Source organism: Oxyura jamaicensis, chromosome 2, assembly GCF_011077185.1.
Source record: "Oxyura jamaicensis isolate SHBP4307 breed ruddy duck chromosome 2, BPBGC_Ojam_1.0, whole genome shotgun sequence".
NCBI lineage: Eukaryota > Metazoa > Chordata > Aves > Anseriformes > Anatidae > Oxyura > Oxyura jamaicensis.
The window spans coordinates 67646029-67664121 of NC_048894.1; the positions used below are offsets into that span (position 1 = coordinate 67646029).

General features: G+C 38.3%; 1 protein-coding gene and 1 long non-coding RNA gene across 12 annotated transcripts in view; one reads left to right on the forward strand and one right to left on the reverse strand.

The window, feature by feature from the left end:
- Positions 1–18093, forward strand: part of ELOVL2 (ELOVL fatty acid elongase 2) — a 47926-nt gene that overhangs the window by 9649 nt on the left and 20184 nt on the right. Inside the window, exons 1-2 of one of the 2 annotated variants that reach the window (XM_035316684.1) lie at positions 6368–6387; positions 12451–12514. In XM_035316684.1, coding sequence (XP_035172575.1) covers positions 12499–12514 — 16 coding nt within the window. In that variant the 5' untranslated portion in view covers positions 6368–6387; positions 12451–12498. Of the gene's footprint in view, positions 1–6367; positions 6388–12450; positions 12515–18093 lie in introns of those variants that run through there. The other variant, XM_035316683.1, reaches the window with a different exon arrangement.
- Positions 502–7018, reverse strand: LOC118161386. 10 transcript variants are annotated; one of them, XR_004747989.1, is made up of 6 exons: positions 6714–6848; positions 5224–5328; positions 4602–4604; positions 4331–4458; positions 1616–1728; positions 502–621 (listed from the first exon to the last, which is right to left on the reverse strand). It is a non-coding gene; the product is annotated as an uncharacterized LOC118161386 (long non-coding RNA). The 10 variants fall into 10 exon arrangements; XR_004747985.1 differs by having other exon boundaries at positions 5220–5328; XR_004747991.1 differs by lacking the exon at positions 6714–6848 and adding an exon at positions 5442–5571 and having other exon boundaries at positions 5220–5328.

Below are 18093 nucleotides of genomic sequence, written 5' to 3' on the forward strand. Positions count from 1 at the left end.
GAACAAGAACAACCCATTTCTCTAGTGGGCAGATAAACTAAATCAGATTTCCTTCACCCAAAGTACGAACAAACTTGTGAGTTGAGTGTTGTCACTGCTAAGGATGTGGTTAAAACAAGCTACAACAAGGCCGGTTGTACCAGCCTCTGAGAAGAATGGAAAGAACACATTGTGGCATTTTTATCCCCATACAGAACAAATCTCTTTTATTCTCAGCCTCCCACACTCCAGCATTTTTCAGTACCTTACCCTTCTTATAACCAAGCTCTGAGTAAGGAAGAAAACTGGTTGATTTCTTACAGCTGGCACAGTTCTGCCATTTCTCCAAGGCCACCAATTAAAGCACCTGTAGCTAAAGACACTGCCACGAGTTACCCTGCACCACTAAGCTATTCTGCCAGATTCCTTCATTACAAATTTTGAAGAGAAATCAAAGTATGAAGACTGCACTCCTGGCAGTGGGCCTAATGAGTCAGGCCAAGTGGACCAGTATGCCCATGTGGAGCTCTGACAGTCTTGGTGGCACTCAGTGGCCAGCACAGCATTTACCCCCAAAGTGATGGGATAGTTATGCAATGTGCCATCCCCCTCTTAGGTCTCCTGCTTCTTTCAGGTCTGCTCCTATATGGCAGGAAAATGTGAGTATTTCCTGGTGAATACAATGTATAATTCAATACTTTTAATGCATTTTGCCTTTGGGAAGTTATCCCGGTCTGACTGTATGTATACAGTTTTCCACAAAGGAAATAAAACTGAGTAGATTTCATCTCTGTGTCTAGTTTAACCCTGACAATAAAGCTATTAAGGGGTTTGAGAAACAAAGCAAGTGTACAGGTATTACTGTAGACATGTTTTTTGGGGTTTTCTGACTTACAGAGGTCAGTGATAATCTTGATTTACAGGTATTTTTAAAAAAATATAATTCTAGTTTTACTGTGGCAGTAAAAAGTTTGAAAGCCTAACTTTAACCTCTAGAACAGTTAGGAACTTAGCATATTAGCTCAGAGGGACTTTAGTTTGGGAGATCTATAGTAACTAGAGTAGTTACTACAAAGGCCAACCAAGTATATGAACATCTGATCCAATTCCAGCTGTGCTAGTAGGCAAGATTACTGCCCTCAGCCCCTTTGCTGCAGGTCTGTCCTGTGTGGTTGCACACATGAGTTTTGCTTAATTTAACTAAGGATGAGCCCAGTTACCAAAGGGCTCCTATTTGCACATTTTTAATTAACTGGCGCACTTTAAGTGAGACATATAGCAGTTGTACAGCCTGCACTGCCAAGAAGTCTGAGGTATCCTATGCTATAATTGTCTATTTGCTCTTAGAAGTTTATATACTTAAAATAGTATTCTGTACACATTCAGTAGCAATAAAAGCTTTAAATTACTTGAATAGCTTGAAAAAATAGTTGTGAACTCCAGAAATTCATAAACATTGACTGTATATGCTGTACAGAATTAAATGTTATAAACAAAATGTGCTTTCTTTCATTCATTTTCTAATATATGTAATGCTAAAGGTACTGTACATAAGAAGTATGTTTTACCCTCTATATCCTGAGAAGGTGAATTCCTTGCTGATTTAGGTTGAAACAGGTATTACTTACATACATACATGCATGCATATAGCTGTCAGTTTTTCCAACAGCTCTCAGACTTTGATTTTTGTTATGTGCTTCACAGGCTGTATTTAGTCTTCTGCCACTGCTGTCCATACCAAAAGTGTGCCTATAAAAGGAATTAGTATTACAGGAAAAAAAGTCTTAATTAAGCAATTAATTAATAGTTAACATTTTACTGGTTGAGTTTCTGACTTGCAGTTTTCTAAAGGGCTACTAACAATTGTCTGTCAAGGAATGTAAGATTTATATATATAAAAATCTTAAGTTTTTTCATATAATGATTTTAAAGAGAGAACCCCACAGGCCATCTTTTAAGCTTGTACTGAGGAATGAGAATTTCAAACCACAGGGGATTTCAAGTTCTCCTGATGTGTTCACCCCTCACACCTCTGCTAGGCAGACGCCCTGCAGCACTGGAACGAGCTGCTGAAGGAAGCCAGGCAAAACCCTTCGGTACTGGAGAACCCTGCTCAGGGAACACATTTTAGAAAATCCTTTTTTGATCCTCCCTGCCTGCAACAGGAGGGGCAGGCAGTCCCTTGCACATTAATCCCTGTCGTGGGGACATGGAGTTACATTGCAGACATCTGGGACAGCAACCAAGAAGCCTACTTCTCAGGCATAGAGTACCCTTTGTCTCACTGGGCTGCCAGGACTGTGGGAAAACTGAAGCTTTTTTTTTTTTTTTTTAAAAAAAAAAGGTTTCTTGTCCAGCTAGCCATGAGATCCTGCAGACAGACTTAGGATCTGCTATTCATCCTCAATCTTACGGTTTGTTACAGTGGAAAACTGCAAAAAAGATATTTACAGTGCTAGCAGGAACATGTTGTCTGTCACTTTTGCTTTCTCCAGAGAAGGGTCCAAACACATGCCAAGTACAAAAAAATAAAAGCCCTACATGCATTATAGTAACGTACAAAATAATCTTCTCAGTAGTGACAAAATCTGAAGTTAGTGAGGAGGACAAAGTTGTCATGATGTGGCATGCCCCCCCAAAAATGAGCTGCCTTGTAAGCTTTTTACTATAATTTTTCCGTACCATTCCACTTACTACCTGTCCCCATCGTATTTATTCATTGTATGGCTCTAAATTTGGGCTGCTGGCTTTTCACTGCAAAATCTTGATAATAAGGTATGCGGCATATGTGGAGCAGAAGCTGTTCTAAAAACAAAAAAGCAAACCAACGTGGTTAATCAAAGCCCTCCTTGCTCCGGTAGAATTAAATTATTTTCCTGTGCTTCTTAAAGTGCAACTGTCTAGATTGCTCTTATACAACACAAAGTGACATGCTACCTCTTCATTAAGTAGCTTGGTTAGGCATCATTTATTATTACGTCTAGCTGTTTGGAAGCAGATACACTGGACTGTATAGGCTTTCATATTACTGACATAAAGTGAATTCTGATACTGATCCATCTTCAGTCCCTTGTAAAGCCAAGGGAGTAATAAGGAAGCAACTTTAACAGAATTATCCTCTCTGTAAAAAAAAAAATAAAATAAAAAAATCTTTGTGGCTCTTTGCTTGTAACTTAAAGACTTTCCTGCTCCAAGGGAAACTTTCTCTTATTCAAGCCAGGGCCAGTTCCAAAGTGCTGGTACTATCGCCTAAGAAAGCAACTTATTCACTCAGGCATAAAGGGGGAGGCAGAATTTCTTTTATGCTTTCATTTTTGACTCATTTCCTTTTAGTTTATTCCCTCACAGTCATACAGCCTTGCCACTGTCAGGAATCATGCTCCACCTCAGGTCATTTTTAAAACTGATTGTTAAGAGGAAAGGCAAAATGAGGTCAATAATTGCTGCAGTTTTCTGAGGAACTGACAGGCCACATCTAAGGTCTCCCTAGAGAAATCTTATTTAATTACAAGTTAAGCTGATGTTCCCCTGTGTAGTAGGTAGAATTGTGTAGGATTACTTTTAAAATGATTGCACTGATCTGTTCTGGTGACAGTTTCATTTTGAAACTCTGATAACAAGCATTATACAGGTGGATTATACAGATGTGGTTTTGCGAAGCATATATGACTGACATACTGCAAAGTGGACCACAGCAGTCACCTTTTCTTTCCACTCTTCTTTAAAAAAGAAGATATGCTCTATTTTGAGCACCGTGAATGCTGTATTTTATTTTAATCATTACTTAACATGATTATAATGAATTGAGAAAAAAGTGTGAAGGTTGTAGAAGAGATATCCTGCAAGCAATGATTCTAGAAAGGGGGTTTCCCATCCTGGAGAGAGTACAACCATTCAGCATTTTGAAAGATATAGCAGTGAAAAGTGCATGATAGGCTGCACACCTTCAAGTAATTAAATTATAAATAGATGTTGGGAAACTGAGTAATTATTAATTGGTTCTTAAAACACCTTTCATGCTAACCCAAGCAAGTATGGTGAAAAAAAAAAATCTAAGTTCCTTTTCCTTAGGATAATATTTTTAAGCAATAAATATTACTTAAAGTAACTAAACAGATTATTATTTTTATTTTAAAAATTGTCTCACAATGACATTACAATCTGACAGTAGCATGGCTAATACAGTCAATAAGCCAGGCTTGCCTTACTCTGTGTGATAAATTAATACAGTATTGTTTATGACTGCTAGCAGGTTGAATAGTCTAGAACCAAAGACTGATGTCTGAAATCGCTTATTACTTGCTTACAGTATTTTCATGATAAATTGTTCTGCCTCTCAGGGCTTACTCACCTTTGGCAATGATGGTGCTTGGACCTGATCTGAGTCCTGGCAGAAGCCATAAAGCAAATGTTTCCCCACCTGGCTCCTTATTTCCCAGATGTGGGCTGAGCAGCTGTGGCACTGAGCAGGACTGCTCACTCTGCTGAAAAGAGACTTCTTGTTAAAACAAAAATCCCAAAGCGGAATGAGTCTAAGAATTAGTGCCATTTCTCCAGAAGCAAAAAAGCCTGGAATGTGTTTGCTTCTCATTTAGAAATGGCTCAGACTCCCGAGAGAAGACACCCTTCTTTTCTAGAGCCTCCTGGCTGTAAAGCCCTTTCACACAGACTCAGGGGGCTCACAAAGTGACTACTTGTGATAGCAACCCCAAAGCCAGGGAATCTGGTTTCAGGAACTTTATGCTAAATACAAGGCAGCACAACTCCGCAAATATAACCCCATTAAAGTGGTACATGCTGGTCTTGTTTTTTCTTCCTGAGATATTATAAATTTAGCAGTACAAGGTAGAACTTAGCATTCTACTTCATTGCAGATAGAATTTAGCGTTTTCTGAAAGGCAAAGAACTATGATGGCCTGCGAAGACTTACAGTAGTGCTAAAAGTCAGTGCTAAGCGTTAGTGTTTTACTTTTAAAAAAAAAAAAAAAAAAGCATTAAACCTTTTGGAAGAGGGAAAAAATAAATCAGTATTTTTTGTTCACTAGGAAGTGAGAATCAAAGCACACGAACATTTAGCATTTGATCTTCATTTTGTGTGACAATTTTTCTATTTTTTTTTTTTTAAGGAAGGTGAATGTTGGAAAAGCCCAAAAGTAAATTATCCTCCCCCCCCCCCCCCCGTTGCATTTCAAATGTGATGGAGCACAGGTGTGCTGCATGAAATACCCAGCATAACTTACCTACCTGGGTAGATCTCCTAGCCTGAGCTGAAAGCTGAAGTCTTATCTGGAGCACAGAAACCTCTTTAAGGAGGTGGCTGTCCCTTTTTGCTCCAGCACAACCTGCTGCCTGCAGGAAAAGCCAAGCCCAAGAGGTGTTTTCCTTCCTGCTACTGGACACTATGCTTAGACAAACAGAGATGGAGAAGCATGCTGCCTTCATCATCAAGCCCCCTTCCTCACCTAACACCCCCATGTATTCTTGTTAGGCAACACCGTATTTTTCAAATGCAGTGATGAAGGTACATCACTACCAGCTATAGACCTTATTAGGCACAGATTTTTGTCCACGTGAAGAAAGGAAGGACCGCGAAATATGATTTGGATGGCAACACTCCTCTCCGTGATTAACCATTGCCCTCAGTGCCTGGCAGGAGCCCTTCACACAGCATGTGTTTTGGGGGGATAATGAGCAAGGCACGCTCAATGTGAGTGCCTTGTGAGCAGCATGGCAAAGCTCTGCCATTAGCAGGCCACTTTCTGTTAATGCTCTCTGGAAGTAATTCCCTGTAAGATGTCTAAGCAAGAGCTTGTTAGAAGAGCTGTGTCCTCAGTCTCTTATGTAGGCTATCTCCACAGAGATGGTTGTGGAAGTTTTTCCACCTTCAAGCCACAAAACCACCTGCTGACACAGTGCCATTATAGGCACTGTCCAAGGTGCTTTAGAACCAGGAATACCCCCAAAAAAACAGCTGGAGAAAAGAAAAGAAGGGTAGAAGGGGTTCTCTGGATCTCCAACTCCACTCCTCACAGTCTGCTACAGAGCACAGGCATGCTGGGGATGTAATTTTGCAATACAATACAAGACCACATCTTATCATCCTTATTCCCAAACACCAACAGCCACAGATATTGCAGCCCTCAGTCCAGATGAACAAGGAACATGCTTTCTGAATCCTCTTCATTGGTCTTACAGAGAGATTCCTTTTCATTTTAAGCCTTTTTTTTTTTTTTTTTTTTTTTTTTTACAAGCCCACTCATAATGAAGACAGTTTACAATAAAGGTAATTAGTGAAAAGACTACACCCAAGACTCCTTTGAAGATTTAACCCTCCCTTGCAAAATCAGTTCAAATAGAAAAATGTAGAACTGAAAGTCAAGGTGGTAATGAAGAAATTCATTTTGCTGTGTAAGTAGCATCTTTTAGCATGCTCCTGGAAACTTTGGCAAGCCAAATGTTTTGCTTTGGGCTTGGCACAAGTGATGCTGGTAGCCTACTCCTTACCTGAGGACAATGCTAAACCAAGTGGTAAATGTCAGCAAGTAGCAATAAAATAAGAGAACTGTTAGACAAAAGTGCCCTCACTTGAAAGTTTTGAGAAGAGAGGAGAAAATAAGTAAAATATTTCAGAAAAAAACTATAATTCCAAATCTAGCCATCTGGGTAGCCCAATTGCAGTAAGTGCTGAAAATAAAAGGCTGTCTACAATTAGACAAAACTGTACAGCTCTTGACCTATAACCACACGCTCAGCTGTGCCTTTCCACACTTACCAATCTCTGCATTATTACATTTTTTCACATAACAAATCATTAACTGATCTGCTTATTGAGGAAGCCACTGAATACACAGCATTTTCTTGCAGGCAGCCTAATCCAAGCAGTTACCAAGGCAAAAATCTGTGAGCCTCACCTTCCTGTTATCTCTGTACCCTCAGGAACACCACCATCAGCTCAGCTTTCTCTGTGGTGTCTAAATCAGCCCAGGAGAAGGTAGGTGCTCAGCACTTTTGGCTGTAATCACTTTTCAAACAGCTGTTCTCTATCTCCTCCAGAGAAAAGGTAGAAGCCAGCCCATTTGATGACTCAGCTCACCCACTAACTTACTCTCTCAGACAATCAGCATGTCTGAAAGGTACCAGGTTCATGCAAGATGTTAACATGCATTCAACCATTTCCAAATACTTGCAAAAAATAACCCTCAGATGCAAAGATACTGCCCTCTTTGTCACAGTAAGTGCTGAACTTGTTTAATAGTAACTGGAAAATACCCAGGCATTTGCACGTAGGCGTGCAAGCTTTACCAGTAGAATGGAGAATATAATGTAAACTGAGAAAATAATAGGAATAAAATATAATCTGGTTGGAGGATATTGAAATTCAGATAAACTGCTTTCAAACAAAATGTGTACCATACAGAAATCCTTTAGAAATACTTTATATTTCTCAAGCAGTGTTATTTGTTGTAACTTTTAAGATGCTCTTGAAATTCTTTAAATAAGTTATTGTCCAGAAAGAAAAACAGCATCTTTATTTCCTGGAGCAATTACAATTTATTGTGAAAGCTTTTAGAAGAAAGGTAATAAAAAGGGAAAAGAAACATGTGAAGACTGTTTTTTATTTTCTGTGCTAAGCTGGAACAGCCTTCTTATGTTTATTCATTTTTTTCTCTACCATACTGTATTTTTCAGAGAGATTTTTGCATTAAATTAAAATGCATTACACAACTTGCATTTCTGAAATGAAGGCACAGATCTCTCTTTTCTTGCAGCTCTAAAACAACTATATCTTTAGGTGAAGTCACCAATAGTTCTCTCTATTAATTATTTTTGATAATCTTCTGCAAAATGGCAGCGTTACCAAACATTGTTCATGTATTACATGGGCACCACTCTGGACCTGGATCACTAGCAGAACTTTCCTTCCTGCAGTACTGCTTGTCTTGGGTCACTGCTGTTGCACTGAAGTACATTCCTTCTTAGGACAAATACAGTTACAAAATTCTGCTGTCTTTGCAAAGACAATTGTTAGGAAGGAATCAAACAGCAAGATTGCTGCACTAGCAAACACCCTGCATGGATGCATCTTGCATTGACAAAATAGCTCTTCAGCCAGCACAGTTTATCACAGAGGGCTGTGTTTCTCCTAGGAGCTATGGCAGTATTTCTGGGCTGATTAAGTTTCTGTGATGCTAGCTAGTCCTTAATCTTAGTCAGTCATCAGAGTTGACTGAATGTCCCAGAACATGGAGCTCCAAAATTACCATATCAAATAAAGAGGCCAGTTTCTGCTTCTTTAAACAATTCATCTGAAGTGCTACAGAAGTTCTAAGATAAGTTCCTTTCTAGCTATTTTGTTCCTTCCCTCCCTGCCTCCCTTCCTGTCTATCCACTGGGAGAAGTGGCAATCATCCCCCAGCCTGCTGCCTGTTTCTCTCTTGAGCTCACTCCAGCTTGTTCTTACTTTCAGTGAATTTATCTAGCAGTCAGTTCTATATGCTAATTATAAATTGCTTATAGCAACAGTCAGCTTCTGGATGTCCTGTCACCAAATTTCATTTAACTTCCCCCTTGTTCTACTGACACAGCCCATAGCAGCCTCTGACTCATCTTTCTGCCTTCAGCTTCATCTGTCTGTTGCTTTCCCCTACAGATACAACACAGAAATCATAAAAGATGAAGACAAAAACCTAAAAGGTGGTCTGAAACAATCTTTTGATGAAGAATTGTCCTGCATTGCACATCTTTGTTTCAGTTTAATTTTAAATCCTCCAAGCAACAAAAAAGATAATTCATTTTGTGAGCAGTTACACCATAGTCTTGCAATTTATCTTAGCCTTTTCTTTGCTTCATTTCAGCCCATATTGCAGCCCTTCTGGAGCCAACAGTACAGTTTTCCACTACTTGTTTAATACTTGGCCATTCAAATATGGGCAGGCATCTAAAATTGTTTTCTTTAAACATGCTGATAAATTCTGATTAATTCCATTAGCGCTCAGTAGCTGACTATTTATGGAGCAGAAGTCTTCAGGGAATTAAGGAAAAGATGTCATCTAAATAACAAGAAAGAAATCACCATACACTTAATATATATGTTTTCTTTCATGGTTGTTTCAAATAATCACATTTACTTCCAGAAGCTGTATGGGCAAGCAGAAGCTGACACCTACTTCTGGTTTTTGTTTGAAGTCTGAAATGAGATCTCTTTGCATATAGAGTGTGTTAGTTTCTGCATAGCTGTGTAAGAACAAGCAAAAAATTGTCTTGGATTTTTGAGACACTAACTGATATTCCAACCATTTGCAAGAAAAAGATTTCCAGACAGCGTAAGAAAGATTAAATGCAGTTTACTCATCTGTAGGACCTTTATTTCAGAAAGCGATTTAAAATCCACATAATCAAACAAAAAGCCTCACAAACCTACATCAGCATGTATGCATATACTTAATTACCTTGTATTTGTATTTCAGTCAAAGTGATTCTCTATAATAGTACTTTACGCACACAAAGAATGTTTTGAATGTAAGTTCCTCACCCCATCTCAGAAAATCCAGTATTGCTGTCTCTGAATTTCAAAGAGCCTTTAATTTTAGAATATCAGTCCTTAGACTTCTCCTGGTTACAGAGTCCCCATACCTGTGAGCAAATTCTCTTTCCAAAGGGTTTATGACAGCAGCCAAGAGGATCTACTTTGGGTGGGTTTCCTGGCCTGTTGGTGGTCGTTCCTCTTCAGTCTCTCCCAAAAGATCAAACAAGTTAGTCACTTATTCCCATTTCTGTTCTAAAAATACTGAAACTCATAAGAAATCTCCATGTTGCTTTATCATCACTGGCTTTATTCTCTGTCCCCATCCTTCCTCTTGGGTGCTTTGATCTGTTTGAATAACCTAATGTGTTTTTTGTAGGTGTAGGTAAATAGATCTTCCACTATTATTTCGTAGTCCTGCCAAACTGCTAGCATTCTCAATGACAAGAGCAATGTCCTGTACAACAGAAGGAAAATCAAGAAACACACATTAGTCTTTAGCCTTGTAGCTGAAATACTTTCATTGATAAAGGCTATTACAATGATTTTCCAGAGAGCATTGAGTTCTCAGAACATGTATTTTTCTCAGAGTGGTTTTATTTGCTTTTCTTTACAAATACAACTGATCATGTTGAGCAAGACATTTTCATCTAATCTGTCCAGAGGCAGGAACTATTAAGGACATGTTCTAAAGTCCAGAAATACAGCCTAGTCTTTCGAAGACATAGAGAAAGCTCCATAGAGCTTTCTTAATAAGCACCAAAGAAAGGTGACAGACCAGTCATACAAAATGACCTAAAGTTTTAAAACTAAGAATATTTTTTCCAAAATATTAGTACTAGCATTTAGAATATAAATATATCATCATTAACAACACTGTAAATCTGTAAGGCAGCCAAACATTTTTTTTTTCTTCCTATAAGCTAAAATAAGTTGCAGGAGAGTTAAAGGGGAGGCAAATGTTGAGTCATTTTAAAGTATATTTATTTATTTTGCTATGACTCTTAGAAAAAATTCTACTCTCAAATGACCTATGAAAACCAAACCAGACATTGAAACAATCCATTGCTAATTAAGGTACAGTGGAGCAGAGTTGAGAGCTGGTACAAGTCTCTCTACTGGGTCATTTAAGCACACACTTAAGGAGGTAGATTTAGCTTTAGACTGCATCTTCTACTCAGTGTGCTGTTGGTTCGTACTAGCCAGGTGTAAGAGGGCAAAAGTCACAAGTCAGATCAATGAAAAAAGTAACCTCTGCAAAAAGCCATCCTGGTAAACTTTTTTCTTTTTTTTTTTTTTTCTTTTTTTTTGATCTTCATTCTGCTCTTCCTTCTTAGTGATTATTCCACAATTCTTATTCCTCCATCTAACTCGTAGAAGTCAGCCTAGAATTTCCATTGAAATGCAGCCTAGAGTAGATTTGTCTACAGAATTTAAATATAAAAGGAATATACATAGTTTACTTTATTCCTGACATGTAAGATGTGCTTATATAAAGTAACCATGAAAGCAAGTAGCTTTTCATGCTCATTACTACAAGACATTTGAATCCGTTAAAGTATTTTTTCACAAGCAGTCCCCTAAGTCTAAATACACACACACACAAAAACACCTAATACATGAATAGCTCAGTTTCATATTAATGCAGAAAGTGGGAAAGTCACAGAGGACCAGTAAAAAGTGGCATTGCCCAAATGGCAATACCTACACCATGAAATGTTAGCTGACGAGCTGCATAGCTGAAGGTGTAAAAATGGAAGCAGATCTTTTGCATGTCCTGGAAGCCAAGTGACATCCTTTGGCTGCCAAGGGGGTTGTCTGCAGCCAAGAAAGCACCCTCCCCCAGAGCCAACTTCCTAAAGTCTGGTTCAGTTTGTTCATTGATGTGAAGTATGAAGTATCACAAATCATCAGTTTCCTTCTCTCCTTTTTCAGAGCAATTCCTTTCCGGTGTTTGTTGATTCCTTTCTGCTGTTGTTATGCTTTTTGAGTGTTTGCTTTTTGTTTGTTTGTTTTGTTTATTTAAAGAAGAATAAAAGAAAAATACTTTTGTGTGTGCGTGTGTGCGTGGTGATGGTGGTGTATTTTTCTAAGATAATGTGAACACAGCAGCATTTTGGAGAAGCAGTTTTGCAGCCTTGGATGCTGCAAAACCTCTTGCTCCCTAGGAGGTCTCAGCTGTACCTATGTATTCACATAAAAGCTGTTCGCTTTGAACATCCTGAGGACCAAAACTTCAGAAGGGAAGAAACACATGGGACTTGGGAGGGCCAGCAGCTTCTGCTTGCCCACACCACAACCCAGTCCCTGGACTTGTCAGGGTGCAAATGTGGTTCTTTAAAAAGGCAAATCTGCTAATGGAGGCTGCAGCCCATGCTGCCATGAAGATATCTGGCATTTGAAGGCACACACAGCCCTTGTCAGCTCTTTCCTCATGGAGATGCACGTCGTCTCTGTCTTTCTCCTCAGTTTGGCTGCATTTGCTAAGTGCTGAAATTGATTCATCAAGCACAGGAAGGAATTGTTGGAAAGTACAGAGGAAGAACCTGGCTGAAGCTAGACTTGGGGCAAAGAGCTGTTCAGGCACCAGTGTGCAGGAAGCCGCTGCCCAGAACCGGAGTCTGGGAGGAGGTTATTTTTGAGATGCCACCGCATCTGACTGAGGGAAGGCCTCTTTCTAAAGGGTTCCAGAGTTTTGGCACTGTTTCCAATAGTGAGGCCTCTATTCATTAAATTCATTTTTAAAGTTTTTTTTTTAGAAGACCTGATGTGTCATACCCTGGAAATACTTAAGCATCACGACATGCTCTTTGCCAAATTACTCTTTTCTTATTATTGTTTTATTATTATTATTAATACTTTTTTTTTTTTTTAATGTGAGCTATGAGATAATGTTGTTGTTATATGTCTTTTTTTCTTTTTTCTTTTTTCTTTTTTTTTTTTTTTAGGAGCATCTGAAAGCTTTTGATCAGGAAGTAAATGAGTTTGTGGACTATATGTTTGGACCTCGAGGTAAGTTGCTCCACCTATAGCCCTTTTAGGAAACAATGACTATCCAGATTACCACTCAAAAATATTCTGGTAATTAGAAGCAGTCAAAATTTTCTTTCTGAATAATTTCTCATTGAAAACTATGAACTAGGCAGAATGATGTGTTGCAGGGGGAATTTGTAGGGAATTTGTCAAAGCACTGGGCTTTTAGAAATTTTGTTTTGTTTTGTTTTGACTGTTTGACATATTATCTATAATACAAATCAAAACTAGTCACAAGTTATACTGAAGGTGAAAGAAGAAACGAAGGTGATTTTAAAAAAATGCAAAAATCACTGTATTATAGAGTCCTTTGATTATTAAAATATCATAGGGTTTCAATTTTATGTCCTTAAAGAAATTAAAATTATATATATTTTATTTTTCTGAAAGTGGAAGTTTGGAAGTTCTGTTTTGGGACTGATGCTCATTAATAATCTAGTCCTTGTTTTGTCCTGCTATGTAACAAATAGCCTAATTCAGAATCACGCTCAGCACAACAGCAAGAAAGGGCTCTCAGCACCCTGCAGGATGACATCCAAAATTTCAATAAACTGGTAGACAGTGTGAGAGAACAAATACACCCTTTTACTGCCTATTCTTGCTTTCTGAAACAGTTTGGATGAGAATAACTTGAATAGTTAGAGTGCTGTTTTAGCAGAGGTTGGATGTGCCTCATGTTAGGCCTGAAAGGGGTAATAATTGTGCCAATAGTTAGAGCCAGCGGCAAAAAAAAAAAAAAAAAAAAAAAAAAATGAAGTAGGACCACCAAAAAAAAGAGAAGGGCTATGGCAAGGTGGGATAGGGCCAAGGAACTAAGGTAAAAAGTAAGAGAGGAGCTTAGAGAGCAGACCCAGTTTTCAGGGAGGGACCTTGTGTGGCCATCTTGTTGCTGGTAAGCCTGTGTTTAAACATTATTCAGCATGTCCAACTTCAGGAATAGCCCTGCAAACTTTGCTCTCTGTTTAAAGCCAATATTGCCGCCTGTGGAAATATGGTTATATATTTTCATTTTATTGCAGTAATATCCTCTTGGTCCCACAAACAGTTCATGCTTCATTAGGATGACAAGGAAAAGTATAGGTAGCATTCTTAAAACTAAGAAATTTTCATTTTTCATAGCTCTCTGGCTGAGTACAAAACATTTCCTAACATTTCTGCAGTAGATGTGACGCTTGAAAGAAAGCTTTCTAGTGAAAAGACAGTGAATAGCTTGGGAACTGCAGCAGAAGTGATTAAAACAGATAGAGTAGGTCTAAATGGTTTCTACAGTAATGCATTTTATTAACAAACAACTGTGATGACAAGCATATAAGTACTACCATTTTATTTTTAAATCAACATGATGTTCTCTTTCGTTCCTCCTTCCTCCTTTGTCCTGGCCAAATTGTTTGAAAGGACCAGCTGTAATTAATCCAATGCAGAATCCCACACAGATCCCTGTGGACTTTTAGAAAGCACTAGTTAAGCATTATTTATAATACTTGCCAAGTACATTACCATCCCTCTCCAGACATCAATGCTGAAGATAGCATTTGTCCATCCTTCTTCACCATGCTTTTTTCTTTGGAACTGGTGGTATAATGATGCAGTATCATACATTTCATAAGTAGCAAAGCTCCCTCCAGTATGTTTATATATATAAATAATTCAGGGTAGACTGCAAACGGTTTTAAATTGGATAGAATTACACCACAAATGATAATCTAATGAATTTTTGAGAGTTTCCCCAATTGTATAAAACCAACAAAACATTCCTCTTTTTCTCTCCCCCAGCTTTCGTCCGCAATACCCACTTAATTCAGCGGCAAGGTGGCTTAAAAAGAGAGATACCAATGCTCCATTCTTTCAAAATCAATCCCACACTTGTGGTTCATATCTGAGGTAGCAACCCTTGAAATAATGTTGCTATTATACTGGTTGTAGTTATCATTACCTGGTGTGGCTGAGGCCACAGCAGGAGACAGAAAGCCAGGCACTAATTCCTGGAGGTTTTCTCTGCTCACATTAGTAGCTAACACAACCTGCAGTACTACACTACTAGAATAAGGGGTGTGCTATCAAAGCAATGAATTTGAATTTACCTAAAATTTGCTTTTGACCTAACAGACCAAATCCATTGGTTCAGGGAACAGAAGCCAAATACATGCCCATTGGTTGCGTCTCTTAATAAGAAGTGGTCTTACAAAGTAAGTTGTTGGTACATATTATTTTGGATAGAAGTTTATCTAGGTTCAGGACAAAATGAGAAAGAGTGAAATAGCGATATTGTTCTGAAAAATAACATTTTTCCAGAGTCTTCACGTTCTACATAGTTTTGTTTGGTGTTAGGGCATGAAGGGCTATGTCAAGGGAGGGTCATGCTGGATGTTAGGAAAAGATTCTTCATGGAGAGGGTGATAAGGCCCTGGGACAGACTCCCCAGGACAGTGATGACAGCACCTGACCTGTTGGAGTTTAAGAAGCACTTGAACAATGCTCTCAGACATATGGTTTGATTTTTGAGTGGTCATGTGCAGACCCAGGAGTTGGACTCAATGATCCTTGTGAGTCCCATCCAAGTCAGGATATTATATGATTATGCAAAATTAAGGAATACTGAATTACAGGAGCTAAATCTAGTTAATGGGTTGCTTTTCTTTAATCTGCCAAAGAAGCAGAAGTGGTTGAGAATAGGTATATTTTAACAAAGTTATGTTAAAGTAATAATCACTCCTTCTGTAGTCAATTGAATATAAGCAGTAATAAAGCATTGGTACAAAGCCATCTACCTTCAGCATCTGAAAGGGTATGAACTACTCAGACACCATTTGAATTTTCTCGGACACACGAATCAGCCAAAGCTATACAGCAACCTCAATCAAAATGTTTCTAAACCTCACTGATAAAAGCCTGATACGTTTAAAGAGCCTATGAGGCTTGCCACTCATTTAAAAGGTGCCAAGATTTCACCCCAAGGGTCTAGCACATCGTGGCCAGTGACTGTGAATGAGCTTATTCACAGAGCAACCAGAGCTTGGGTGTGCCTGCTCCGTTCTCTGGTTGTTGTCCAGCACTTTCACACTCTGACTTTATTCACTGCCCTGGTCTCAAATTTAGATGCTGTGTGTTCAGCAGTGTAAAAATAATGCTTTCTTCCATTAACACTGTACCTTTATATTACAAGAACACAGAGTAACCTAACACAGAGTAACTGTTGGTCTCTTTTCTTCTTCTGATAACCCGTTTTTTTAAAAAAAAATACACTCCCCTTCATCTGCCTTCCCAACACATAAAAACCTCCCTCTTCATGTCATTCAAGGAAAAGTGAACATGGAAACAGAACAGTCAGGATCCTCTGGTGTTTGATAAACCACTTTCTGCTAATAACTGTCCTACCTTTCAAGGTACCAAGGTCAGGTTGGAAAATAATCAGTATGGGAACAAGTTTTAAAATTTCTCTAGACACTTGAAAATGAAATTATACAGATCTTAAAAATATTTGACGTGCTGGCCTGAACAAGCACAAGGACTTCTGCTTTTGTGTGGATCAGGCCACATGCGTGTGACCACTCACAGCACGAGTGAAAAACAGCTTTCTGAGGGCATACTAGGGCAGCATTTAATGCTGTTTAGTTTATTTTGTATTCTTATCTCTTCCAATTATTTTTCCTCTTTGAGCAAATATACCGTTTAGTTATCTGACGCCAGTTGGCCTTTGTGCAAATAACCTTTATGCATGAAATATTGCAGTCCTCAGATGGGGGTATCCTTTTTAGAGAGCAGTCTTGCTTAAACAATTGCTTTCTTCATCTTCATTTAGAATACCAATTAAATAAATCAAACCCTTATGCTCCTAAAACATATGCTAGGTCAACATTTGTGCACACAAGCTTTACATGTCCTCTGACTTGTATGTCCTGTTAATAGCCCATATGGGAACAGAATCACCTCAAAGACACCGATTCAACAGATTCCCAAATGTCTCGTGACCTTTGAGAGGGTTGTTGGAAGCATTTAACTCTCACACTGAAGTGATCTTCATTAGGCATTGAGATATGAAGACAGAAAACAGGCACTCTGGCTTGGTAATGCACACCAAAGCAAAGCCATCCTGAAGAAAGGGCTGTGCTTTGCAGTAGGTAGTCATGCTTTCACAACTCTTTTAATCCTATGCCTCTCATCTTTTGGAGAGAGGAGCTGGTTCTTAGGAGTCCAGAAGGGAGAGTCCAGAAGGGAGAGTCAAAGCCAGGAGAGCACTGGACTTCCACAGTAACTCAAGTCTCATTGGAAGTCTTTCCTGCAAAAGAGCTTACATCCATGTGGAGCCCAAATCCATAATGAGTGTTACAGCTACTGCAATGGAAGCAAGGTGGGAAGTGGAGGGAAATGCTAGTGAGAAATAAAGTTCCATTAGCAGATTATTCTAACTCACTTAAAATCTCACTTTACTTATATCTCTATATAAGATATAAGAGAGACTATGGAAAGAATAGTTGGAAATAATACGATAAAGCAAAATTGTCACAAGCAACAGTTTTTTAAACACCAAGGCACATTTGATGTTTGCAATATCCATTGTCCAGTCCTTTCCACCACAAGTTGAAAAAGTACTAAAATATTTTTTCATCCACTGTGAACACCTTCTCTTCTGTTACAGTTTTTAGCCTAATGTTGGTCTTTTAAAAAAAATAAACTAAATAATTTAAATCAGTTTCTGAGAGCAGAAAGAACTACTGTGACCTGCACAATAGCTTCTTATTGACTTATTTGTTCATATACTCCATAACTCTTGACAGATTTGTCTTTTTGAAAAACTAGCCATGTTGCCACTTGCCTTTCTCTTAGATAAATGTCCAAAGATTGTTGTTGTAAAAAATTAACTCTAAATCTTCCTCTATCGGGAAAAAAAAAAAGAGGGAAAAAAAAAAAACAAACACATTTGCTCATGACATAGAGTTGCTCATAGGACAATGAAATGGTGCTTCCAGATTGGCATGCAGGATTAGGATTTGCTCATATACACTGAACTATCTGATTACCGCCAATGAGATTACTTTTGTGAATAAGGCAAGCAGGATTTGACCTTAATATTGCATTTCAGGATCAAGCAAATGGAACAAAAACTATGAGAAAGCAAGCCCTTATGTTAGCAAATATCTTTGATAACCATCAAAGTAAACATTTGCTATTTGTTTTTCATATTTAATGTTTTTGAAAAATCCTCTCCGTGTATAAATGTTTTCTAGCAACTATCACGTGCCTTCATACATATGTAACAAATGCACAGTCAAAATAGTATAATACTATCTTCAAGCTGTCTGTCCCTTGAGCAAGTCAAGATATGGTTTAATAAAGTTAAAACATTAATGAAAAGATATACAGGATTTTTTTCCTCTTTTCATTTGCTCTTTCCTGTTAAAGTGAGGAGATGTAGGTGACTTTAAATTATTAGGGAATTTTATGCAGTTTTCATCACTGTGAATTACTATGCTATTTTTGGGAGGTAATAGCAATTAATAGCTCTTAATGTGAGCAGAGCACAGCAGATTCCCTTTAGCATTTTTTACAGATGTTTTTCA